The sequence below is a fragment of the Xiphias gladius genome, chromosome 16 (assembly GCF_016859285.1).
Source record: "Xiphias gladius isolate SHS-SW01 ecotype Sanya breed wild chromosome 16, ASM1685928v1, whole genome shotgun sequence".
In the NCBI taxonomy this organism is placed as follows: Eukaryota; Metazoa; Chordata; class Actinopteri; order Istiophoriformes; family Xiphiidae; genus Xiphias; species Xiphias gladius.
The window spans coordinates 18,853,645-18,881,419 of NC_053415.1; the positions used below are offsets into that span (position 1 = coordinate 18,853,645).

General features: G+C 38.2%; 2 protein-coding genes across 4 annotated transcripts; one reads left to right on the forward strand and one right to left on the reverse strand.

Annotated features, from left to right (window-relative positions):
- Window positions 1-109: 109 nt before the first annotated feature.
- Window positions 110-10,063, reverse strand: spryd7b (SPRY domain containing 7b). The gene is made up of 5 exons (XM_040148549.1): window positions 9,820-10,063; window positions 8,148-8,264; window positions 7,543-7,709; window positions 4,265-4,367; window positions 110-1,322 (listed from the first exon to the last, which is right to left on the reverse strand). The coding sequence occupies exons 1-5, from the start codon at window positions 9,962-9,964 to the stop codon at window positions 1,225-1,227; spliced, it is 630 nt and encodes a 209-aa protein (XP_040004483.1). The 5' UTR covers window positions 9,965-10,063; the 3' UTR covers window positions 110-1,224.
- A 43-nt stretch (window positions 10,064-10,106) lies between these two features.
- trim13 (tripartite motif containing 13) lies at window positions 10,107-13,127 on the forward strand. Of its 3 annotated transcripts, none has more exons than XM_040148546.1 (2): window positions 10,107-10,146; window positions 11,576-13,127. In XM_040148546.1, exons 1-2 carry the CDS (start codon window positions 10,117-10,119, stop codon window positions 12,776-12,778), a joined length of 1,233 nt encoding a protein of 410 aa, XP_040004480.1. In that variant the 5' UTR covers window positions 10,107-10,116; the 3' UTR covers window positions 12,779-13,127. The 3 variants fall into 3 exon arrangements, with proteins under 3 accessions (XP_040004480.1, XP_040004482.1, XP_040004479.1); XM_040148548.1 differs by having other exon boundaries at window positions 10,117-10,215; XM_040148545.1 differs by lacking the exon at window positions 10,107-10,146 and adding an exon at window positions 10,157-10,913.
- Window positions 13,128-27,775: the final 14,648 nt, after the last annotated feature.

The window sequence follows — 27,775 nt, forward strand, 5'->3', positions numbered from 1 at the left end:
GAAAGCCGGGCAGCTCAGTCGTCATTTTTGCGCATAACAACAACTGAAGATGATACGCAACTTAACTACACCGTAAAGACACAACAGGACTCGAAAAGGATACCTCCAGACACCAAAGTTTAATGAATCAACATTTGAATTTGCTTGTACAATAACATCATTAGTGCAAACAAAGACAAGCATTTGAAATATTTAAATGTCACACTTCAGCAGATATGTTATGCCAATAAAACACAACAGACTGACATTTTTAACCACATATCTCTAATCAGAGACAAATAGCGTCAGCTCCGGTAATATTCTGATATTTAGAATAAATACTCCATAAAAAGATTTCAGGACGAGGAAACTACAGGGCTGTTCATAGAAGTGATTAGAGAGGAATTAAACTTATTACATATTAGTGTCAGGCATTTCAGAAATATTTCACTTTATGAAACATTTTCCAGCACCATCACCTCAGCATACCTGACACCTTACCAGTGAAGATTCAACCTCAGAAACTGGCTGTCCCCTGGAATGTGCACTGGTTTACTGGAGTTAGTATTTTAAACCACTCCCTCTGTGTCAACTCACACTGACACAACATGAAATGCTGCAAAGTTCCCCACTGTTAATTGTATTTTTAAATAAAGATGACAACATAAATGTAAATGGGATATTGTTTAATGGTGTGTAATTACTGACAGCTGACCCCTCAATTAGTCCACAAACCTTTGATGGCCAGAAAAAATTACATTAATTTGATCTGTGATTCAAATAAATACAAATAAATATAGGGCATATGCTTAGATGTCAGTTTGGCATTTAGGGAAATACATATTGAAAAACATGTCTATAAAGCAATGTCAATCAAACATGGCTTCTGATCCGGGTATCTAAACAGACTGATGATGTAAGCAGCAACTGAAAGTGTGTCAGTCAATGCAAGGTGATTACCACTGACACAAGGTAATGACTTAAGTTTTTCATTAGCGTAAACTTAACAGCCCATCACAGCCAACCAATGATCACGAATCCAAACTTCTTCAAGGATATTCCAACATCAATCCAGAGCAGCAGTAGAGAGAGAGAGAGAGAGTAATCGGGGAAACTAAACAAAAGGCATTCAAGCAACGTATGATGATAACATTCAATCAAGGTCAAACTGTAGTGCCACAGAGGTTGCTATGTGATATAGAAGAGGACGACAACGTAAAGAGGGGCTGAGGCTGAAGTGCTCCTTCAGAAGATTTGTTGTTCAAAGAGGATCTTCTCAAATCCTTGTGGAGGTGTGTGATAGAAGTCAGTAAACTGGCAGTCTAGGATGGCACTGTCATCCACTGCAACGACAGAGGGGAAAGCACAAGGTTAGACATTGTTTACATGTTAACCTCTTAAACCCATTTTTTTTTTAATATTTACCTTTAAAGACACTGGAAACTTGGTTTAAAATTGTAACATTTCTCTGTAACATCCAGAAAAAACCTCCTTAGGTATTGTCATCACGAGAAAATCTCTCAGAACTACAGCTAATCTGCTTCATTGGGACTGTTCGGGTGTGGTTTGATCAGGTTTGATTGACAGTGGCCTGGCAACATTACTTTTTACTGATTGTTATCATATTTCGATTGAAATATTACTTCATCTCATTACTTTTTTCTGATTGAGCCCTATGAGAATCGAACAGACGAAAACATAAATAAAAAAATTCATGTGAAATAACCAAAACTGTTCTAACTTATGCAGAATATTTTTTGAGCACGTAGGTCCACATCACTCATACTAAGAAGCTGATTAAGAAAACTGCCTTAAAGTTGGGGGGGGGGTTCCAGACTCACAACTTTGTGTGTATTGTGCATCTGTTTTCTCAATACTTGATTACTTTGATTAATGAATTTATATAGGCTTTTTCACTGAAGACATTTTGACATGTCACAGTAGGAAAACAGATGTAAATAATAATGGCTGAAATTCCATTTAGCTTCTTCAGTTTCAGGGACCTGGTATTGTGTGTGCTGGCTCACTGCCACATTGTCATGGCTTACTGGGACACTTGAATGGAACAGAGCCATTTTATTAATATCAACTGTGCTTTTCCTACTATGACAAGACAAAATGTCTACTGTGAAAAAGGCCTTCTTAGCCAAAAATTCAAAAATCAAGATGCATGTAATTACGGCTACAACATTACATCAAATGGATGATGCTTGGCCACGTCATATGTCTGTAGTGATAGAAGTCAGGTAGAGCTGAGGGTTAAATTAAAGTTAAGTACACATCGGTTGACCCCACCCAACCATTCATATTCTTTTCTATTTTCAAATCCAAATCTGATTTTATGATTATGTATTATATTAAGAAAAATGATACGATAAAATAGCAAACTTTCCAACCATTAACATTGTTTGTTCTGTTAAGTTATTTACTTTTCAGAAATGCCTTGTAAAAGCAATAGACCTTTTTCATGGCAGACATTTTGACTTGTCATAGAAGAAAAAGCACCAAAGAATTAAATTTAGTTAACAATGGCAGTTCCATCAAGTGCCCCACTGAGCCATGACAGCCAGCATGGACAATACCAGGACTTGGAACAAGCTCACATGATTGGAAAGCTATTGTTTTACACTTGTGTTTTTTCCTGCTTTGACAAGCCATCAGCCCTGAGAAAAGCCTGTCATATGAACGGAATGTCAGTATTTAAAGTGATCAAAGTTTGGTAACACTGAGCTCTTTGGGTGCCAGAATGTTATCAACTCAAATTTGGCTCGGAATACCTGGTCGGCCTAGCAGTTGACTCATTATGCAAATCGGTACCCAGGAAGAGAAGCAGCACCACCCCCAAGCCCCACACACACTCCCAAGCCACATGACACACCAACGTACAGTACTGTGGCACTGTTTACCAGTTATCAACGGGAGCTGTGGTGACAGCAGAGAGGATGTTTGTAGATCTTAGTTGAGTAATCATCTCAAGATCAAGACATTCGCTGGTTCCATAAGCTGCGGTATATGCCTCACATTTCAAAAGTGTAGTTTAAAAAACTGAAAAACAGTGGTTCTCCAATGGAAAGTCAGGAGTGTTTATTGAAAAACTGAGTCATGAGTTGTAGATAGCAGACATTGTTGTAAATGATATCTGAATATACTTTATCAAGTGTGTGACAATAATACAACATGAGCATGCAATTATTTGTTTTAAAAGAGGAATAACACTGCAGCTCATGGAACCTATTTGGTAAAGACTTTTAATTTTGTTAGTGGGTAGCATATTATTTTAGGGTTTTCCATTGACAGTTTAATTAAATATTTTACTTTCTATTCAACCAAATTACAGGTCTAACTGAAAGCGTGATTATGGAAAAAAAAGAAAAACTGTATTTTATGGCATCACTGGTAATGAATAATGCAAAGGCAGTTGCAGTTTAATTAAAAACGTGCCAGATTAACACAAAAGTCTTATGGAAAAGTGGTGTGCAGGTTTTCATTGTTACCAGGGGGCAGCTCAGTTTATGTAAATGCTTACTAGAAAATAGAGAAGGGATGACCCTAACAGCCAAAAAAGTTTTTCTTGCCCCTTGGACATGAATTATATTATTGACCATACAAAACACAACAGAAAATAAAGTGGAAAGTTTGACATGATATTTATGAAATCATCCGGGGTGACTCTATGCACATGGATATATACTTTTGTGGCACAGAAATATTAGCAGTGCTTTAGAGTGTTTTCACAAGAAAGCTCAGACAAATAAGTCACTAGTTAGTTTTCTTCATTGGTGTTGCTATAGGACAGGAACAGGCAAAGCTACCACTAAATATCAACAGCCTACATCTTTTCAACATTAAATCGCCAGTTGATTTCACTGACTAGCTCAACATCAACCAGAGAGATAGAAGACAGTCAATGAAATTATCTGCTATAGCCTTTGACCAGAATAAAACCTGTCATGTCTTTATTCTCAGTGTTAAGACAAGTATGATTAGTTCACATTACTCACTCTTAGTTATGTAGAATCTGTTTGAGGTCAAATAAGAAAATATAAAAACCCTTTTGAGTAAACTAATGACCAAAAATTACCAATGTTATGTAAAAATGTACAAATGTAGCCCTCTAGTGGAATAAAATCGTAAATGCCACAGTGACATTTCTGAGAAAGCCACTCTATAGTCAATAATATTCAGATGAATTTGTTCCAATTTTAAGAAAATTTGTCAAAAACTATCCCAAGGTTAACAACCCTTGTTTAACTAGTCAGCATATCAAGCCAACAAATAAACTTACCATAAACAACCGGGTATACGGTGCCTCGGATCCCTGAGGCAGGACAATGCATGTTCTTTCCATTCAAATATAAATTCAGCTCCACGTGGTCATATGTGATGCCCTGAGGAATACAAACACAATAGAATTAATCAATGAATTTTTTCATTTGAAGATGATCACTCATTTAAACCTAGTTTAATTATCAAACACAAACCATCGTATGTATATATTGGCTATTCAAAGATGTGATGTAACCTATTTAAAGTTAAGCGCTGAGACTCTATCCTATTCTCGCTCCAAGTCAAGTGGAGCAGGAAAAGCTCGGTTTAACCAAATAATATGCAAACAAAACCAAGTATGGCTATCCCAAAGTATTCTTTGCTTACCTCTCCTTCCTGCAGTTACACTTTGCCCCACTGTTCCATAATGGCTTAAGCTTTAATTATGACTGCATAATTATTGTCAGTGACATGAAAAAAATGTCTGACACAAATTGGGACATTTTTTTTTAAAACATTTTCTGGCGGATCAAGGATTTAGCTACCCGAGAACATTTTTTTTAATATATCCAGGACTTTGTAAATTAATTATATTACTTATCTGCACACAGTTTTGTGCTGACTGAGGAAGTAAAGTATTGTATATGAACTTAAAACTGAGCAGAAAAATCAGAGTATTATGTTGGGTCTCAGTAAATAAGATTGTAAAGAGTACAGTCTAGACGTGCTCTTTATTAAATGTGACCTGAGATAACTTCTGGTGTGATATGATTTGGCGCCGTATAAATAAAATTGACTTGACTTGACTAATATAATAATAATTGACAGTCAGCTCATGACAGTCACAGCTCTCATAAAATTTACAGTTTATGTTTGTCAAATTGCATATCTGCATGCATGGATAACTCAGTGGTGGCAGCATCTTATGAAATCTTGTACTTTTATGCAGATCAGTTTCAAATGAAGGCCAGCCAACCTCTTGGTTCAACAACGTTATTACAGTAAAACCTCTAAAAGTCAGAGGTGTAGGCGGTAGTTTGTGGTGATTTAAAAAAAATGTATTTATTTCATCCATCCATCCATTAGCTATACAGCTTATCCTTCAGAGAGTCGTGGGGGAATTTATTTACTTATTTTATCTTATTTATTTATTTTTTATTACTGTACCATTCAATATCTGGCAAATATTAACACAAAAAAACATCACAAATGTATTATACTTGATCATGGGCATCACTAGTGCAGTGTAGTAAAAGCCATAACTAAACCCCAATGAGCAAGTATCACCGAAGTCAGGGTGTGACAACACTGTTTCATTGGCTGACCTGAATTTGGCTCCTGATGAAAATACCTTGTCATGATAAAAAAAAATATTTAATCATTCCTGTACAACTACTCAGTTTGCAGAACGACAAATTAATTGACGTTCATCTGTACACATGTCTTTGCTCTGCCATCTGAGTGTGCATATGTATGATGGTGGTGGTGGTTGTGGGGTCTCTCTAACCGAGCTCACACAAATACAGTACTGCCATTAAAGGCCTTAGGGGGTCTCCAAAGTTAGCCAGTGTTAAGTTCCACTTGTGATAGCTTTAAGCTGTTGTGGTCTCTTCTTTAGCAGGACCATATAGTGTCATAAAATGAGCATAGCGAGGAATAAATTAAGAAAACATTTTTTGATGTGTTTATAGTTTAGCTTTTGGGAAAGAGACAGAAAAATTATTTGTCTTATTATAAAAAGGTAAAATGTGTCAAACACTACTTCGTGTAGATAATGACACACTTGCGGACACTAACGATTAGAGGTCTGCATGTGTCTTAAAACAGCTCCTGCCTGCCCCTGCTGTGTTTTGCGCTGCAACCACCTGCAGCTGGAGGATTTTTGGCCATACACTAACAAACTGCACTACAATCCATTTGTTCCAAACCCCAAGTCTATGCTCATAAATAACAGATTTTACTAAATGATTTCTGAGTTCTGACAGACAACACTTGTAAATAATTGCAATAAAAGCTGATCTTGGGTACTGATAAATCAGTTATTATTTACAGACTGATGCCAAATAGCAATTTACTGCGCATGTGGCAAACTTTGGCACAAACAGATGGCAACCCAGCCCACATTAGAGCGTGCATTACAATGTGACTGTTGCTGTCAGCCTGCTGCCTTGGGAAAAGAAAAAAGAAAACCCCAAAATACCAATTTTTACTGTGGGTCTCATAGAAACTCTAGGCCAGCCTGCTCCAGCAGGCATCTATCAGAAGATTAGTCTGTAGACGTAGAGACCATGTCTGTAGAAAGCATGAGATAGCTCAATATGTGTACTGACTAGACTGATAAAAAGAAATCTTGGCAAGCATTAGTGCAACACCTTTACTCTGCACGAAATCGTTTCAGCACCAATGAGACAACACGATCTTTATCTATGGAATGGAAACCGGTTGGCCTGCTTATATAATTCGAGTTCATTAATAATTTTAGCGTCTACATCTATTTACACTGGCCAGTTGTGATTTATTTGACAAGATACAGATTCAGATTAAAAACAAACAAACAAACAAACAAAAAAACCCCAACAGTTCTTCATTTTCAGCTTTACAAGGTTAAAGGGGCAAGATGTGAGTATTTTAGTTTAAAACATTCAAAAATTAACTAGGATTATCAAAGAATGTGAAGAAATAAGGGTTCGACGTTGTGTCAAAGACGGCTATGTGTTGTGCTGCAGAGGTATCTACATAAGTTAGCATGTTAACAGCTAGTGCCTGCCTGTCCTGTCTTGTAATACCACTCTGTACCTCCAGAGGCCACAGTGAGGCACCGTAGCATCCAGTCTGCCTCCAGTCTAACATGAGGGGATGAAGAAGTAGACACTGCGAGTAGGCTATAAACCTGTGTTGCTGCCATTCCTCCACTCTTTCTTCAAGCTCAGTTACTGATGCTGCTGCTGTAGCTGCTCTCCCTCTTCCGGCCATCATCCTCTACTCCTGCCACCACTATTTTTGACGGTCTACCATTCACCTACGTGGCGGCCCACCAGGATTTGTCCCGCTATGCCCAACTGCCAGTCCAACTCGCACAGGGGAAGGGGAGGGGGGAGTAGGCACCAAAGAGTGCCTTTCCTTGTTTCTTACGATAGGGGTGGACACCCCAACTTTCTCGCAATATACTGCCTCCCATTTGTTTGGAGTATAACTTTGACATTTGGCCAATTCTCACACAGTGTCCCTTTAAATCATTCAACGATTTGGTTCATCAAACTTAAATTCAGGGTCAAGTAAAATAAATTTTGCACTTACAACAATGTCACCTTCCTGGGGGAGGCTGTTTGCAGGTAGACGATTCTTCTCTTCATTATTGTGGTACACAGACCCATCATGCCTCAGGACTAGGCTATTTGTGTCTCTGCCAAAAGGCACTTGATTAAGGTTCACTTTCTGTGTGGCCACACCTACTCCCCAAACACCTAAACACAAAGCACAACACTAAATAAGCAGCTATTATAAAATACTTTAAACACAAAGCCTAAAATGCATTCATATTTATGAAAAAGACCAAATACATAAAAAGTTAGTATGCGAAATTCACATGCATAGCATATTCACAGCTAAATGTTACATAGTAAGACCAGTCTGTGACTAGTGTGAAGCTGCATGAGGGTAGCATTGCGTAAGGTCTTACATGGAAGAAAGCAAATGTCTTGTGATTTCAGATGTTGTCCTTTTAAGTCAACAGAATCCCACCAGTTTGCATGCAGTCACAAGATAGTGTAGCTACTAAAAACTACAGTGTCAGAATCAATAAACACCACCAGGAATGAACCAGAAAATGGCAATCTGGCAGGGAAAGAAGGCAGAAGAGGTATAAAAACAGGGAGGTCATCAACTAAAAATCAAACGCCTACCAGTGGACTGGATCTTAAACTCAAAGTAACTTTTGTTCTGGTGCAGAGGAGCATTGGCCAGACAGCCTCCAGTGCCACATATCCTCCGGCCACTCTTTACAATGACAACATCTGTGCCTGGGAGAAAGAAAAAGAAGAAGCAAAAATACATTTTGCAGTTCAAACACATAAAATTCATAAAACAATGTTTGAGATGTAATTAACAACTTTTTTCATTGTCAACTACTCTGTCAACATTTTTTTGAGTAATGAAAAAACTGTTTAGTCTATAAAACTTCTGTAAACACTAGGAAATACCTATTACATTTGCCTAGAGCCAAAGATGACAACTTCAAAGTGCTCGCTTTGTCCAACCAACATGCAAAGATATTAATTTTGCAATTATATCAATTGGTGGAAAGCAGAAAATCTTCACAACTGAAAACTGGAACCCGAGACTGTGACATTTGCTTGATACATTACTGCCTTGATTTATTAGGTGAGGTATTTTTAAAATTTTTAGGGTCCTACCTCTCTTGCAAACTCCCGTTTACATTGGATTCATGTATATCTGAGTATATAGGTAAAAGTGTGTTTGTATATACTGCATGTGAGGGTTTTTGTGTGCATATCTTTACAAATAATTGTACCATTTTATGTTTAAACAAACAATAAAAAGACTTTTCAGTTAAAAAATTTTGATTAATTTTGTGTCACTTGTTTAAACTCCTAATTGTTTCAGCATTACACCAACTGTTGTTGCCCAGTGGGTCATTCCATGTCAAATCAACAGAGGCCTCGTGACTGACCATCTTGGATTTGCGTCATTTTTTATGTAAATAATGTCATTGTGCTTAACAACTAGTGTGCAAAATTTTCAGCTTGTATCTTCTTTAGTTTCTGATTTATGGAGGCTTTAAAGAAAGGGGTCATGGCTCTTATAAATGAGTGTTTCAATTTAAAAAAAAAAAAAAAAAAAAAAAAAAAGGAAAGTTTCATAAGTCTTTACTTTGGAACTTTTCATGCTAAATGCTTCAAATTTTCAGTGACTGTCCTAATCCATTAGATGCCTTTCATTTCTAAAGTGGTTGGCCCACAGTTGCTTATTTATCAAGTTATGGGCTCGCTGAAAAGTATATTAAAAAATATTTTTTCGTGCTTTGGAGCTCACTATAGCTTCACACTGAATAACATTAAAAATTTTTTTTAAAGGAGTATTTGATTAAAAAAAACATTTATAAAAAGCATTTTGTGGCAAAAAGCACATAAGGCATGTTATAATTCAAAACAGAGCGCATTTTGTCTTAAAACTGTACATGTGTTGTGATCGTTAATGCTTAGTTAGTGAAAGAATGGGAAATATTGATCTTGACAGCTATCACTCGTCTTGTGGTTAGTTACGAGAGAGGCGGTCAGATTTCACGAGTTGTCCTGTTTGTTGCTATGGCTGTTTCAAGTCGTGTAGTATGTAGCAAACTGATAACTTTATAGGCGGTATACTAAGGGGGAGGGTGATGAACTGTAACCGCCTTATGCCCCCCCCCAAAAAAACACATTTAATAGCGTAGCTACTTAGCTAGCTCGTGGTAACGACGGAAGTAGCCAACCATCATGTCACAGACGCAGCCAAGAAAACGCATATAGACATAATGTCTGCCCATCAGCTGTGACAATTACAGTCGAACTCTCTTACCCATGTGGTGAGTATCTAACTGAACAGTGGGCATTTCTTTGAGGGGAATGTGCCCCGATCCACCGTCTCCGCAGCAGCCTAGACAACACGTAAACATCGCAGCCATTCTTGCCCAATACAACATCCGGAAACAAACCCATGCCATAAAACCAAAGAGCGCTTGGTGTTAGAAGCGTCAGACTTGCCCCCTTAGGACGCACAACAACAGCGACACGCCGCGGCAGAGGTCGGAGCTACATAAGCCCCCGCTGCCCCACTGTATCCAATCACAGCGGCTAAGATAGGCAGTTGCTCCTGATGGCATGGAAACAAGGGAAGAAAATCAAGGTCAAAATTTCCACACGTGACTAAGTAACTATTGGATAGCGAAGTTACATAACCGCAAGTGAGCAGAAAGTGAGTTTCGGGGTGAAAAAAATATCAAATGTTCAGCAGTGGACGAATGGTGCACTGGTAATACCAATTCAAAACTGGAGAGCATCGTCGGAGGTGGATTTGAACTGGCGGAAACATAAAGCCAAGGCAGTGTGGCTGTTTCCAGTCTACCTCCGTTTCTGTTCGCTCACGGGGGCCAGATAATCTTGCCACTTGTCCGTTCAGTGCGACATAGCGTCGAAGTTTACTTTTTATACCAGCCGATGCACCCGGGCGCTTTCGCCGTGTTAACTGTTGACATATGCATGTATTGACAAGTCCCCACACGAGTGACTTAAGTGGGGCAGTATAAAAGCCCCCGATGCCAAGCTGGGACTAAAACCTATTTGACAGTTTTTCACGCTGTAATGTTTTGCATAGCAACAGCCCCTCCCCCATCCAACTGGCAGGGATCCTCTGCAAGTTACCCAGCGGGGACAAAAACGTAAACATCCCAATGTTCAAATTTAAGCCGTCAAATAAATCGGAACACCGGCGGCTTCCATGTATGTGGCCTCATACTACGCCCCTCGGATGTACGTGTGCGTAAATACAAGACGAATCGGTGCATCTCAATTTTTCCGCACGCCGCTGAAACAGTTAACTCTACACCCGGAAAGGGCGAAGTCTGCACAGCAACAAGCGCCATGATTGCGTTGCACTGTGCGTCTCAGCAGCTGGTGAGTGATTCTTTTGGTCCAGTAGTTGCATGTTACTATGCGCTTGCAAAATCTGTCACAGCCCTCCTTCGGTACCTTGCCAACAGGAGCAAGGCTAACGCGAGCCCCGTTTGTCGCCAATTTGTCGCATTGGATTGGTCAGGCGGCGGTAATTTAGGATTCAACTCAGCTAACCGCCGTCCTGCTATTCTGTCATACAAAGCTAGGAGAAAAAAAATCGCCTGCCGTTACAGTTTATGCCTGCAAAATTATCAGAGGTTTCGACCGGTGTCCAACCTGGTTTTGCGACGCGGTTTTAAGTTTCTTACGACACCGGCCGGTTACAGAAAGACATCAGAGGCAGGGATGTTACCTAACAGCAGATTGGCAAACGGAGCCTTTGGCAGAGCACATGCCAACCTTTTACGCGGGTACAGCAACCCAAGTCAGTTTCACTTTCGGGATGGGAATACTCCAGACACAGCTGGAACATGACTGCAAAATCTGTATCCTTTGCGAGGCTACGGCATTTTCATGTGTAATTTACTGCCGCTGCTACCTTACGTGGCAGCATCTCCGTGTGCGTGAATGCGTATTATGTAGCCCGTTTTACTTAGCGTCGACTTGTTGGGCTTTTATTTAAATTGGGCACCAGTTTTGACGCCTGGATGATGTGTTTACAGGAGACCATGGAGCAGCTAGAAGAGGAACTTACGTGCCCAATCTGCTGCGGTCTCTTCGAAGACCCACGGGTCTTGTTGTGCTCACACAGCTTCTGCAAGAAATGCTTGGAGGGACTCTTGGAGGGTAACCGAGGTCCAGGTTTCAGAACACCTTTCAAATGCCCCACGTGCCGCAAAGAGACCCCTCAAAACGGCGCAAACAGCCTGCAGATCAACTATTCTCTGCGCGGAATCGTGGAGAAGTACAGCAAAATAAGGTTTATGCCTAAAATGTCTGTTTGTAAACAACACTGCGGCCAACCCCTTAACATATTTTGCGCCACGGACTTGAAACTCATTTGTGGATTTTGCGCAACAGCAGATGACCACAAAGGGCATAAAATATGCTCCTTGGGGGAGGCATATGACCGGGAGAAGGAGGCGTTCGAAGAGCTGCTTCGCGGGATGGAGAGCTGGCAGAGCGCAGATATCCTGTCCTGCCTGGAGACACTACAGACCAGTAAGAAGAAGGCTCTTCAGTCGGTGACCAAGGACGCAGAAAAGGTAATAGATTATTTCGACAAACTCACAAGTGCCCTCGAATGCAAGAAGAACGAGATCCTCTCCGATTTTGAAACACTGAAGCTGGTGGTGATGCAAGCGTACGACCCGGAGATCACCAAGCTGAGCGCGGCACTGGAAGAGCAGAGACGGGCGCTCAGCATCGCGGAGTCCTTCAGGAACGTCTCCGACCCCCTGTGCTTTCTGCAGCAGATGCAGGAGTTTCGGGAGAAGTTGAGGGTCCTTAAGGAGACTCCCCTGCCCTCCCGGAAAGAGATGGATGTCGGTCCCCTTGTACGCAATTTCGATGTAAAAAAGTGGGATTCACTGAGGCTCAGAGAAGTGGACAAGATCTCAGTCCCTCACGAGAGCGGCTCCTACCGAGTGGGGGGCTCACGGATGGCGGCGCCCCGATGGATCACCTTATTCATGAGTCTGTTACTACCAACTCTGCTCCTGCTGCAGCCGCACAACCTTGCAGTCTACGTAACCTCGCAGATTGAACCATTTCTCACGACAGTCTCCTCGCACCTTACTCACACTGGTGTGTACCTGCTGGAAATCACTGACGTGTGCACGGGTTTAATTGGCGCAGGCCAGGATTGTATCGTGAACTTAATTGACTCTACTGTCAGTTTTATTGGCAGTTGTAAGTTGTTTTAATTACTAGCCTGTGGCATGTCAGGCACTCACAGCTACAAGTTGTTTCCAAGTGACCCATGAGGTGCACTAAACTAGTGACAGATATGCACCTGAGTATATGGAAACACTTGTTTACCTGATTGTTTACCATGTCTTTTGCCTTTATCCGTTTTCTTTTTTTTTAACCCAAGCTCCAACCTCTCTGAATCAATCTTTAATCCAAAGAGGTTGTAGCTTTCATTTACATCAATTAGACACCAATTCACATTTATTTCGACGAAATTGCAATCTATTCTTTTCAGCGGTGACGATTTTATACTTCTCCAAGACGATCTTGATAAATAAAACTGAGAGATGTAAGACACGTCAATGCTTGTTTTTCTTTAGTGTGACGGGCCTAATCCGACCTCTATTTAGGGACAATGGCGAGCCAATGAACAACGCAAAGTGACAACGAGAAGTGTACAGTGTAATCCGTGGCCTCTTACCCGCAGAGCGCGTCCGCACCACAGTGATGCTGCAACCTCTTCAAGGTTACGAACGTTACATAACGGGGCCCGTGTGAAATATTCAGCGGGCTGCAGACGCAGCGCAAGAGGTACCAAAAGAACACCGACCCCGTGATATTATGTTGGTTCCACGAAACCTAAAAAACTGACAGCTGTATCTCTACCGGTGATAATAAAATTTAAGCAAGATTACAGGATTGGCACGCGTGCTGGAGTGTCACTTTAATTCTACGCAAAATTTATTTGCAGAGGTTCTTGGAACCATTTCGTTGCATGACTTGTCTGGTCTATAAAGTCAAACATTTGCAGACTGCTAAATTAAAAGCACAGTGTAGCCCTATTTTCTGTCATGCATCTGAATTTTGAAGAAAACCTACTTTTAAGCCTAAAATCAAAATGCAACTGTGTGGGCAAATGGAACTTATTAAACAATTTTAAATGTGTGTTAGCTCAGTGAGATCTTTGGCTCATCACCAATACTGGTCTTTATTGAAATAGGTCAGAGCAAACGGACAAACAGTGAATTGTGTATTGATCATGTAACCCTTTATTTATGTATTCCCCTGAGTAGATATGCATTTTAAATAAAGAGATAATTAAATAAATAAATAAAAATCCCAAGATGAGACAACAAAGTGAATCCGTTATGTCAGCACTGATCATAATTCAGGATGTTAGTCATGGCACGCTCGTGTGTGTATGTATACGTGTGTGTGTGTGTGTGTGTGTGTGTGTGTGTGTATATATATATAGCCTTCTGTTGCCGGGCAAATGTAGGTTGAAAATAAAAGTACCATACTATATTTATACTTTAATTTTGACGGCATGCAAATTCAAATATAGCCTGACAAACGTTAACTCAATCCAAAATAAGAAAAACTATTGTAAATAACAATGAATAGCTAAAACTTTCCTAGAAAATTACCATACAACCGGGGCACCATTTAAATCAAACGTGGGCCTATGGTGAGGGTTAATAAAAAAATAAACTTCAAGTCACCACCTACACAATCAATGTCCGTGACTAAATAACCTAATAATAAGTGAATAACCTATTCCGTGTCTAATCACATCCCCAGATAAGGTCCCGCACTCTTGCACCTTTTCACACTGTGGGTCTGAGCGTGTGATGGTAATTTAAAAAAATGACCTGTTTTATTATTCCTGTTATTAAAACGTCTTTTTCAATGTTATTTATTATTGTTAGAATGTTGATTTTACAAAAAATCCATTTTCAAGTTTTCTGGGAGTTAAAAAAAAAAAAAGCTTGCATTTAATGTACAAGCGCAAACAAATCGTGTCGGTGACCGTGCCACTCGGTGTATAATTCTACAATTATAAAGGTACATAAAATGTACACGACTTAAATAAAAACTGGTAAATATGTCTAATGTCCCAAAGGTAAAAAATGTGAATCTTAAGTGTAAGACAAAATGAGGAAATTCAGGCCACACATCACTATCAAGACTGCTTCCAAATTTTGATGTGCTGTGTGCGGAGTCAGCAGCTTTTCTAAATACGCGAAATAATCCAACACACTTCAGATTTAAATCACTGCTTTTAGGGAAGTATACGAGAATTTACTAATTTCCAAAAAGGATTGAATTACTTCGAAGCTATTAATACACACACACACACACACACACACACACACACACACACTCTCTCTCACTGATAAAATGTATTTTCAAAGTCCACCTTGTAGCCATGGCGTTATAAAATTATGCATATTATATTCAGGCTAATCCTCTTTTAAATTAAAACAGAACGACCGAATGTTGCGAAAAATGTATATTTAAAGTAAATGTTTTTTCCATTTCCAAAAACGAAAAGCGCTCCTGCTTTGAAATAAAAATCCCGTAATTCGGGTTTATTTATAATTAGTGTCACAGAACAAATACGAGAATTCAGAATTATCAATTTTTAAAAAAAGGCCCACAAGGCCAAATGGAAGAAAACTAATGCAACATACGTTATTTTCAGTGGACAGCAAAATATTAGTAGGCCTTAAACTATAGTATCAGAAAAGATCCATGGTAACCAGGAAAAATGTAATCACCAAAGTAATACATCTTGTCAAAGTTTATTTATTTCATATATTTTTATCAAAAAAAGCGTTGGTCTGGTCCGTAGGACTTGGTCAACAGGTGTAGCCACTCGGCCAGCGTCTTCTCATCTGATTTGGAAGCTTTTTATTTTACCGTCAAAGTTCACCTAGAGCTTGCAGTCCAGATTTTAACGAAAGCCGGAGATTTACCAAAGGTCGCCACAATATCCCCAAAGGCCTTTGAAGCATCATGAATTTAGTCATTTTTATTAGGCACGTCTGATTTGGGATTATCATCCTCGGATAACCTGGTACAACAGAGATGCCTACATGGGGTTCACATGCGCTTAAAATGGAGGCTTTTGGCGGTCACAGCATTGCGCGGTTATTCCACTAAACATCAGAATATATCATCATAGGTTTGTTGGGATAAAACAGACACAATATGTAATAATCTAAAGCGACTGGGTCGTCGTGAGCGAGCATAAAGATACCAAAAACCGCCAGGGTAATCGGGCCTAAACTGAGCAGAAATATCTTAAAATAAAAAAATAAAAAAAATACCTTGACTTATATAAGCTAAATGCATTTTATTTCACAAAGAATTCTGGTTCATACAGTCTACAGTATGACGACTGTAATGATTTTAATCCGCAGTAAATCTGTCTGTGTCAGGACTCACGCTGAACAGGCCGGACATCCCAGTAGCGCTGCGGCGGAGCCACACGGGCCATACTGTGCACGGTTTCTTCTTTGTGGATGGCGGTACTACTTAAAGCCATGGTAAGAATTTTCAGTGTCAGCAAAACTAACGGTTGAAGTATAACTTAAATAGAAAATGAATGCACTAAGTGCACAGCATTTTGTTAAACAGCAAGTTTAGCATGTCATGTTCACAACACATAAGACATAACCCAATTTAAAATTTTATTTTTGAAAGTGCGCAGACATAACAGTGACATGTAGAAAATACAGTGTATACACATTTTAACTATCAAAACAAGGTCGTGCTGAAGGTTAACTCAAAATCTGTGAGTAAACAATGCACATGTGAGCATATCTTAAGCAAAGCCGCTGTTTGACACCACCAGTGTTGTCTTGAGTACTGGGTGGTTAGTAGCAGTGATTGTGAGTGGTCAGCTTTGCTTCAGCAGCACGATCAATACTGGAGGCTTCAGCTAGAGTCTTAACTCCAATATTTACGTGCTGCTACAGTAAAGCGACCCGCAGATGAGAATGATAGCTTTGTTATTAGGAAAACTGTCGATGTGGCTTTAACTCAGACAATGAATACTTTTGTATATGCAGGAGTGATAAGCAATTTCAATTGTCACTGGGGGAAGACAAAAAAAAAAAAAAAAAAAAAAGCCAACAGGTTGAAGAACTGATAGGCGACATCCAGGCGAATATTCAGGGTTTACTGCTGCAGCACAGTATGGCCTGCATCTCTGTGTAACCCACAAACCATTCCGTGCTGCTACAGCATCACCAGAACTGCAGTCATGGTCCCTCTGCTTCCAGCTCTTCTCATCTTGTGTTATTTGCACTCTTTTCATCTTTCAGGCTTCCAGTCCTTACCACATGTTCACAGATGAGCACAGACTTATTGCCTATCATTTATCTACCTAACAGATGTTCAGATGATCATCAGCATCTTTTGCAGATCGAAGTCTCATGTCCACTCCGAAAGCAGGCAAGGAAGCTCTCCATCATCTGAAACAAACAAACAAACAAACAAACAAACAAACAAACAAACAAACAAACACAAAAGACAGTACATTTTAATACAATTCTCATGTCAGCCTGTCAAAATCGCAGTGATAATCATCAAAGTGCACTGTATGGCCACAGGTATACGGACACCAGATTATTACACTCATATGGTTCTTAAAATTTTTATTTTAAAACAAAATTTAACCTTAATATGCTGCTGTAACAGCCTACAGTCTTATGGGAAATCCTTTCACTACATTTTGGAACCTGGCTGTACAGATTTGCACCCATTTAGCCACAATGTGAGGTTGCACATTTTTATTGTGAGATGAAGCCTGGCTCAATGTCAGCTTTCAATGGAGTCTAGTCAGGGCTCTCTGCAGGCCAGTCAAGTTTTTCCAAGATCAAAAAACATTTCTTTATAGATCTTGCTTAATGCACAGTGGTATCATCATCTTGAAATAGTAATGGGCCTTCCCACAGAACTTGAAGCACACTCTTGTCTACAGTGTCATTGTATGCTGTAACATTAGGATTCCCCTTGACTGTAAACCAAGCAGCATAGGGATAGGGTTGTTTACATACTGGCCATATAGTGTACTCAAGTTATTTCACAACTTAAGTGCAAGAATTTGTGCAGACTTGTTCTCCATTACAGTTGAACATCACATCGGATTGCATTTTAGTAGAAACAGTAAAAACTAATTCAAATTTAAAATAAGCCTTTCTTTGGCAGCACTAAAAGCTGCACAACTTTAACATATAAAAGACTTTATTTGCCAAGTTGAAAATTTGTTTAGTAGCATAGCTAATATTTGAAATTATTTTACAACACTAATAAGGTTTAAAAAAAAAAAAAAAAAAAAAAAAAAAAAAAATTTTCCCACACTGGTTTGTGTAAGCTAAGCACTGCGCAAACAAAGGGGGCAGGGTTGACAGGGAGAAAAATAGCAGTCTGTACTTAGCATGAGTCAGAATTAAATCAGATTTTCTAAGGAGTCAGTGTACCACTATAATACTGCATTTTCATGTTCAGTAAAGCACATTAGTGCTATTGACAAGATGTGACCAAAGTTGCAAAGATGGTTATTTGTCAGAGGGAATGTGAAGTATCTCATTCAGTGGCTGAAGACTCTTTGGTTCAACGGTATTAACTTCTCCATTGCACTCAGCAAAGTGTTCACCCAACAGAAACCACTGCACTATGTAAATGAGCCAGAATATATGAAGAAAAGAGTAAAAACATTACCTCACATATTGAAGAAAGCAATTGAAAACAGGATTTGCCTACCGGAGGAATCAATAAACTACCATAAAAGGTACCTCTTTCAAATATTAAAACATTGTGTCAACTTTTGTAAAGAGATGTCCTGGGAAACCTTAACATTTTAGAGTCTTCAAACAAAATCTTCTTTAACAAAACCTTGTTTGTAGTGAAAGGTGTTAAGAAACTATCCTGATAATAATCCTAATCCTAATAGGGGACTGGGTCCAATGATTGTGTTGCCACTAGAGGTCTCAATGGACCTGTAATTATGACCTTGGTCTGAAATGGACCGGATAGCCTAAATCTAATGACATCTCTAACATGCCTCCTTCTCAAAAATAAATAAATAAATAAATAAATAGAAAAAAACATCCCCAGTGCAGCCCTACTCCCTCTCTCTCTCTCTCACACGAAGTCCAGCACCGCTCAGAGAGAAGATTTGTTAAAAAAAAAAAAAAAAACCATTTCATTCATTTGCTTGAGGAAAGGTAACATTAACATGCTTTTATTCTTCTATCCAAGTTACATTTATTCCGTGGTAATGAAACTACAAAGCAGGGATAATTTATTAATTAAAAAAAATAAAATAAGAAATTTAAAAAATAAACCTTATTAAGATTCGATTGTCAGCTACACAAAGGTATTGCTCTTACTTACTGGCGTTGCTCTCATTGAATACTGTCTGACAATTAAGGTCATAAGCTAAACACTGGGAAAGGATTGTATGAATTTGGTTGTTTTCTTGTTTATATCTGCGTGTCAGTGTCCCACAAACACCAAAAGGCAGTTTTCAAACTGGTCCCTGCTCTAAATTACATTACCACGCAACAACAAAACTTATCCAAAAAAAAAAAAAAAAAAGAAAAAAAAAAAAAGTTCACTGATAGATTGCAAAACCAACAGATAAGATGTGCAAAGGTCAGAAGTCAATCTTAAAACCTGTGGTATACTTTTAAAATAAGCAGTTACTACATGGACTGTGTGGAAATAAAATGTATTATACTATGATGCCTAGAATTTTCATCAACTTCAGCCCTGGTGCCATAATTACCTGCTGCACATGTATCTCTGCATGAAGGCTTCATCACAGATAATATTTGTTTCTAACGGCAATTAATACTTTGTGCAAGCAAGTAAGAAGTGATGATAAAATGCGTGGGTTTTTGCAGAAATTCTAAGATGCACATTGCGGCGTTAGTGATACTTAGGAAGATGAGACAAATCCTTTATCATATCTCAGAGCATACTACATGTAATTCTTGTTGATGAACATTAATGATTAGATCTGAAATTTGTTAGGTAAACAAAGGTAGAGAACATAGGTGCAACAATCCTGTCTACAGTCAGGCAAAGTAGCAGGAGAGTGGGAAGACAGTGAGGACCAGTGAGTGCAGTGGGGTTTTTTTTTGTTTTTTTTAAAAATTGGTGAGTTAGAGCCTGGACCTTGAATTATGCATGACATCTATGCCACAACATAAAAAATGTCTTACAACTATAGCACAGAAAAACATGGTACAAGCTAATTTAGTATGAAAATAAAACAATACCTCAAGAAAATGTATAGTTTACATTTAGAACCAATTTTACAAATTATACCTAGCATCTCAAAAATACATTTTTGCACAATTTGTGCATGGCCTTTGCAACATTTGATGTAACTTCAAAATGGCAAATTGTTTTTCAAAAAATTATGTTACTTGAAAACTAATGCTGTTAAATTGGTGCAGGGCACTTTATGGGGTTTTATAGTTTAAAACATTGCACAAGGTATCAAAAACTCAACTAATTATACTCAAGACATTTGATACATCAGCCACCACATGTTGTACTGTGGTTAATTCACAACTTCACATCAAGGGGTATTATTGTCAGACCTCTGGGGTATGACAAAATCTCCTTGTATTAGTACTGGGCTAATAGCATCCACATCTCCTTTCAAGGTCCACATATCCTGGCAAAAAAGGGGGAGCAATGAAAGCCATTGGAAGCAGTGTCTAATAAAATTATGTGAGCAATAAAAAAAATTTAACAACTATTTCTTGATTTTTAAAAATCAAGAAATAGTTTGTTAGATAAAAAGGCCAAATATCTACTGGTGTCAGCTTCGCAATCATTTGGATTTTCAGCTTTTATCTTTGTAAACTTAATCACCTGTTTGAGCTGTTCAGACAAAATAAGAAATTTGAAGACATGAATGGGCTCTGGAAAGTTGGGGGTGGAAAGGGTCACCTGTCATCATTTCTAACATTTGAAAAACTCATTAATAAATTAATATCACAGAAAGACAAACTGATCGCTAAGAAAAATGATTGTTACTCAAAATACAATTATAGACCACTATTTAGGCAGTTAATTCATTTTCCTGTAGAAAACAGCCTGCCCCCCCCCACCTGACATTTTACATATGTGGGAGCACATACTGTGTATTCATGACACAAAGAAGAAAACATGGGAAACACACAATGTACACTAACTTGGACTCGCAAGCAGAAAATTCAGATATATATAAGACAAGGAAATGATATGTCATTTGTACATTCCTTCTCTTAGCTCATTTACTTAGAGTCCCAAACAATACTGTATGAATTAAAATGAAGCCATCATGAAACAAACACTTTGCCTTGTCCATCCTTATAAATTACTAAACAAACATGCATAAAGGAACTAACCAGGTAAGTTGTGTAATTTCCTTTTAACCTGATAATTTCTTTACAAGTCCAAGTGGAATTGTTCACATCAATGACTCTAACCTCTCCCTATTTTTCTTGCTTTCCTTTAAGGAAGCATGCCCGGACATGTCACCTTCACTGCTCAGCCTTTTTAACCCATTCCTACAACATTTGCTCCCCATACAATGGCCACAAAGTGTCACCTGACCCCAAGGTTGAAGGTCAAGTAACCTCCTACACCCCATCGGGTACAGGGACATAGACATGACAACCCATCACTTCCCCGGATCAAGTGGTCTGGGCCAGCTTCATCTAGACTGTGTTAAAAAGTCTGCCTGTATAAGCACAAGCTAAACGGAGATCTGCAATGACATCCCAAGCTGTGTGTATATGTGTTTGTGGGACCTGAATGGCAATCATATCTATCCACATGAAAAGATCCATGCAAATTTGAGTTTCTCATTGAGTTCATAATGCTTTTTATCTTAAGTCATTGGAGCATAAATGGAAACTACTCCAATCTGAATATATGCAGGCACAGCCGCTTAGTTTGACAGCCGTAAGAATTAAAAAACATTACTGATTAATACTAGTTTCAGAGTATGTTTAGCCACCAGTCGAGGATACAGTGAATGTAAAAATAGATGCACTGTGCAAAAATGTTTCGCTACACAATTACAAGTCCATCACGTGTAAAATTTCAGCCAGATAAACATCAGGTATTGGGCTAGCCAAATCATTGTTGTCCTGTGTTTGGCAAGACAACACACAGTACAAATATACTATGTTCACTGTTCCACAACTTTAGAAGGTGTGACAAATTGTTTCAGCTACTGGTGCAGCATGTACACAGCATGAGATGTCTACAGTAGAAAAAAGCTAAAATAAAACCAGTTCTTCCATAATAACAAAGAAACTGATTATGATGACATGTAAATAATGGGAAAAAAATATCACCCTTAGCCATAATACTTTGAAAGGGTGTGTATGTCTAATTGTAATCCAGGAGGTTGTGTGATTTTTTTTATGGTTCATTTTAGAACAGGGATGCTACCTATGAAGCACTGCTCTGTTGCATACAAACACCACTACTGTAATGGTATGTGTTAATCCTAGAAAAACCTGTTACATTTGCACACCCAGCAAAACATATCCAGCAGAGCACAGGAAGAGTGACTGGGATTCCCTGAAGCTGCGCCCATATCTTGTCAAATGAATTACACAAAACTCGAGAAACGTGAAATCACATACCTGGGATCGACAACTGAATAACCCTATTTCACAGAAAAACACTAGCAGATATGTGAGAGTGACCTCGGAGTCATTTTTGCACTCCACAGGTATACACCACCCCTTCCATTTACTGTCAGGTGTGACTATGACAGAAGGACTCTTTACACTTGAGGTACACAATATATTTACTAATGAACAAAATTATGTGAAACACTGGATTAGAAATAGTTTTAAATTTAATAAATAAATGAAAAGTATAATGTAACCAATGTCTTAAACTGGCTGATGAATGAATAATAATCATCTAACATGTAAAGTGATGATTATGATGAATATGATTCATTGTACTGTTTTGAATTAGTTACTGAGAGCATGTCTCTTTAATAATAGTTAAAGCCATTTTTTAACCATTTCCAATGAAAGTGTGCACTACATTGTAAGGTTCCCCGAAGACCAACAGCAGTGCCTGTCACACCTATCTAAACAGACCAGTGTGTTCACAATGTGTCTAGTGAAATATTTAAAGCAAACGCACAATTGCTGTTGTTGCTCCCACTGTGTACAACGCATTTCAACTGAATATTACTGTTCTTCAGCACATTCATTTCTGATCTCTCCAGTTATGTACAACTTCATTTGAACTATCTCAAGCTTCCTCCTACTGCCACGAAAGACAGAGCAGCAATAAACAGGATGCAGACAAAGCAGTACACTGTGATGCAATTTCAAAAGTACGACATGAGGACCTGATTTACACTTGACCAACAGCATTAAACTTAACACACACACACAAAAAAAAAGCAATGCTACAACCACCTCAACAGATTAAGCTTTGATAACCTTCACAACTTTAAACATAACTACCATGACTTTTTTTCTTTACAGTGAATCGCTATTTACAGAATCATCAGTGAGGCTGAAATTAATAAAGTGTGTACTGTATGTTGTATGTGCATGCACACACAAGCAAGAGGGACAAAAGAGGAAGCAAGGCTAAAGTGTGAGAGTTCAATGGCACACCCATACACTCATGCACCAATTACACAAACATACAGACTATACTTGTTTTTTTTTTGTACATATTCCAATTCAAATGCCTAGTTTAAATTCAGACACTAGACATTATTCTGGTTCACAGTGTAAAAATTTTAGGTAAAAACGCATCACAACCAAAACCTTTCATAATAAAAATAAGGCTTTCCAAGGACTCAAGTTTTGTTGTTACACTATTGAACGATTTTACACATTGACACAAATAAAAAATAAATAAAACAAAGTGTATTATGGCTCTTGTGTATGTTACAAAAAAATAATCACACGTAAATGCAGGCATTAATAATAGTCCTATTGATTTCACCACGTTCCTTGCTATGCTTGGTTTGACTTACCTAGTTATAACTGTATAGGTAGTGACAATTACACGCCAGCAGATCAATATTAGTTTCAACAGTAAATCCAGAATTATTAATGGTAATATTATTGTTGGAAATACATCAAATTAGTTGTCTGAAGCAAACTTTTAAAACTGACCAAACAGAACATTGTTGGTCACAGTGTGTGTGAATGTTTCTGGCCAAGCACAGTGCCTGGCTGTGGAGCAGTGGATGAGGTGTTACCTGCTTACAAATTTAAGTCTAATAAAACAGTAAGACACAAACGAGCCCCCAATATTTTGGGATCATTATAAATCTTTCCAATCTAATCGCTAGACGTTAATACTGTGGGCTAATCTAGCACCCTCAGGTGAAAAAAAAGGCTGGTGCAGCAGAAATGAAAACACCATGTGTGTCTAGTCAGAGGAGGCATACTCTTGCTATGTCAGATCTTACTTCCAGTGCTGTTACAGGTTATCATATTACTACCTAAAATTTAATTATCAAGCAGAGAATTCACCAGCACTGTAACAGCTGATGTATTCTTTCTAAACACGCTGTCCAAGTTCATAAGTACTTCTGTTACTACAGAAAAATAAATAACTAAATAATAAATAAATAAATAAATGAGAATCTGCAACTTTTTACGTGACACTTTTAACAGACACAAAAGATCTGATTTTTAGAGAAGAGTGTTTGACCTTTGGAAAATTTACAGACATTTTAAAGCAGCTAACTGACCAGCCTAAATACAACAGCGTCGTATTTAGGTGATGTTGCTTAAGCATGCAATAAAATCCCACTGACTTTTCAACTCGCCGGATTTACTTAAAATGTTAAGTATACACAGACCATAACAACAGTTAAGCACATAGCTAACAATTATTTATGCTAATGCCAGCTCTATAAACAGTACTTATTTTTTTAATCTTTTCACCATTTAAAGAAACAGGTGTAAAGTCCTATGCACTACAATGATGCAGCACATACTGTATGCAAAAATCAAAACCAATGCAAAATATATGCTTGTAGAAGCATGCAAGGACCTGGTGCCCTCTTATGCTGCACTGCTGCATACTAGTGTTGTCAGCCTTAATTTTATGGTTAAATACATAGAAAACACCTATTTTCACTAAAGTTATGAAAGAGAACTGACTGATGCATATAAAACCATTTGACAACTTCTATTTAATACTGCTAAGACATAGAACTGAAACCAAGGCCAACTTCTGGAAAATAACCAACACGACCCGTGAAAACCTGTTCCCATCACTGCAAATTTGAATACTATAAAGTTTGTGCTGAGTGGTGCAGAAAGAAGGAAGAGAAGGGTGGGGGTTCTCTGTAGCCTGGCTACAACACATGTGAGCAAGTACAAGAAGAGAGGCACAGTTTCACCAGGAAATGGGGGTGGGAGCCCATTTTGCCGGAGGGGTCTGAGAAGACAGAATGATGAGTCACAGAATGTCATGCTAACAGTCTGAAACAGCACAACGGTGCTCTACAAAGAGAGTGAAAAGGCAAATACCAGAGAACGGAGGAGAGACATAGACCTGTAGCTTTTAAAGGAGATTAACTGTAGACACCACAGGAATAAAAACTGTTAAAATACAGCAATACTAATCTGACAACTGCATACAGAGACAGAGTCAACAGTGCTGTAATCCCTCTTCAAAAGAATATGAGCAAAATATTTACACCTATTTCACCTGTATGAGTACAAGAGATTCACATTTTAAAACTAAGTAACCAGTGACTAAAAGTTTATAAATTACTCAGACTCTTGATCTTAAAATTCCACTTTGACAAAATGCTACCTCCTCCCTTCTAGAGATTAGATCTACAAATTCAAATCTGTAGTTTTTAAAAAAGATATCAGCAATAAGCACACACTGCAGTTGATATTGTGAAAATGATTAAAAAAAGATTTATTCCATCAACTAAATTTGATGAAATCTGATTTTAATAACCACGAATGCTGCCGCGATTGAAATATTAAGTACTATCTACAATGTGTATTTTAGCCTTTTTCCATTTTAACAAATAGCCTGACACTGAGAATCATAACATTTTTAGCTTGATTTTTTTTTCATACCTACACTTGAAAAGCCAAACGGTCAGTAATATTTTTTAAATCGATTTACATAATTAGAGCTATTTGACTGAAATCACAGGATGACAGACAGACAATTTCCACTTTTAGCAAGAAATAAGACGGCAGATGTACTTAGTTTGCGAATATCTTTGAGTATACATGCACACATACACCACAATAGTAATATCCAAAATGTTGCAAATCCATACTATAAAAAATATAATATATTGAGCCTTGAATATTTAACTTTTTCCAAGCACTAATTAACCCCCACTCTATCTGGGGATGTGGGGGGAAAAAAAAAATAAAAAAAACCCAACTTGTGTTGTGACCTAAATAGCCCCCCTTGATAGAATTATCAAGAAGAAGCTTATTTATATAATTTTCAATAAACAGGTGGGGATTGTTTTTGACATTATGTATGTATTTCATAGTGGAGCATGACAGTTAACACACCTAATATTAGAGTAAAATGGGAACGTGGATTAAATATAACTTGCCCATCAATTTTAAATACACCATGTGGTGTACATAAGATATTATCAAATTTATTTATTCATAAAGCAGATAATCACATGCCTGTCACCTTTTTAAGTCATCATACTTTTCTTTGTGTTTCATACACCCACAAATTAAAGTTTTCTTGTCAGTGACAGATCAGATCTCATAGTACAAAGATCTTTCCCTCTTTCCGATCACATAAGCTAATTTCCCTCAAACTAAATGCCCTCATAACTAAATAAATAAAATCTTACTATATGAGATGGGCGGTTTCATCGTGAAAATGCTGTCCCACTTCTGCAACAATTATCACACTAAGGGTACAACCTGCTATTTCAGTTAAGACAACCATACTTAAAACTATGGTATTTAGTTACATTTTGATTCGGGTCATGCATATCTAATCGAAGTAGAAGCTCAAGTTTTTGCCTTACTGCTGCAGAATATGTATGACAAAATAAAATTACTGGAAAAAATGCTATTAGTACGCACACTGTGATATGTGACTGGCCAAGGAAACAGATATTCCAGGGAATATGGACAGAAGTGCCCACACTCTGTCTCGTGTTCTCAACGTGGTTAATATGAATAAGGAATTTTTAAAATTCTGAATATGATACATGAAAATGTTGATACTTATTTGTTTAAATAAATCTAACACAGTAAAAGACAGAAAGGCCTCACATTATGTAACACATTAAACCGATCTCTACTTAGAAGGAAGTAGAAGGGGCGGGTTTAGACGCACAATTATATGGAACCTCTATTTTTCTCTCTTATGCTTTATTAGTCAAGTAGTCATGTTCATGATGAGAAGCATAAGGCAGCATAAAATATGACACATACAACCTCTCCAGTAACTAATGATAAGGTCCGTTTTGTCACTCCTTACTAAATCGATTAGACCCAGAGAGGGTTTTACTCCCCCCCCCCCCCTTCAACGTAGTTGAATTTAATCAGGGTCCAGGGCACACAGAAAGTGGAGCGAGGCTTGTAAGGGCAGTAAAGGCAAAATGAGACAGAAGGCAATGACTGAGAAGCGTTCAACATCAAGCTACGATAAATCAAAAACCCCAACATTACAGCGAGCCACGAGCAGCACCATAACTAACAATACAATTCTTATTTTTATTAACCAACGTTAGTTCCAATTTTACTGCATCGTTAGTGGTTATGACAGCCATTCGTCTAATGTTTAACACAGCTATTAAAGTTGAACCATCAGAGCTTGCGACCTATGACTGTTGTCACTTGGCTAAGAGCCACGTTAATTATCTAACGTTAATTTAAGATAATCAAATCTTTTTACAGATACAAACATCTAGCAAGTACTTAACATTCGATAAAATTAAGATAATTATTAACCAGAGTTACATTAATACAAGAGCTGTCAGTAGTAACGTTTAGACCGCAAACACACCTTAACAACCACTATGCGACACAGATAGAAAAATAAAACAAACCCCGGCATTACTAGTAAAGGCATCAATGACTATAAGGTCAAACCGATATTATGACAAAAACTTATCAGGTGTTTTCTCATTAACTATCCAAAAACCGCTTGAAACAAAACACAACGTCATGCAATTTACCAGCTCAGACAAAAAGTCT

Coding starts and splice junctions, on each gene's coding strand:
- spryd7b (XM_040148549.1), bottom strand. CDS start 9,964: ATGGCATGGGTTTGTTTCCGGATGTTGTATTGGGCAAGAATGGCTGCG. Junction 7,710..8,147: donor GTTTAAGATCCAGTCCACTG/GTAGGCGTTTGA, acceptor CTTTGTGTTTAG/GTGTTTGGGGAGTAGGTGTG. Junction 4,368..7,542: donor CCCAGGAAGGTGACATTGTT/GTAAGTGCAAAA, acceptor TGTATTCCTCAG/GGCATCACATATGACCACGT.
- trim13 (XM_040148545.1), top strand. CDS start 10,881: ATGATTGCGTTGCACTGTGCGTCTCAGCAGCTG. Junction 10,914..11,575: donor ACTGTGCGTCTCAGCAGCTG/GTGAGTGATTCT, acceptor ATGTGTTTACAG/GAGACCATGGAGCAGCTAGA.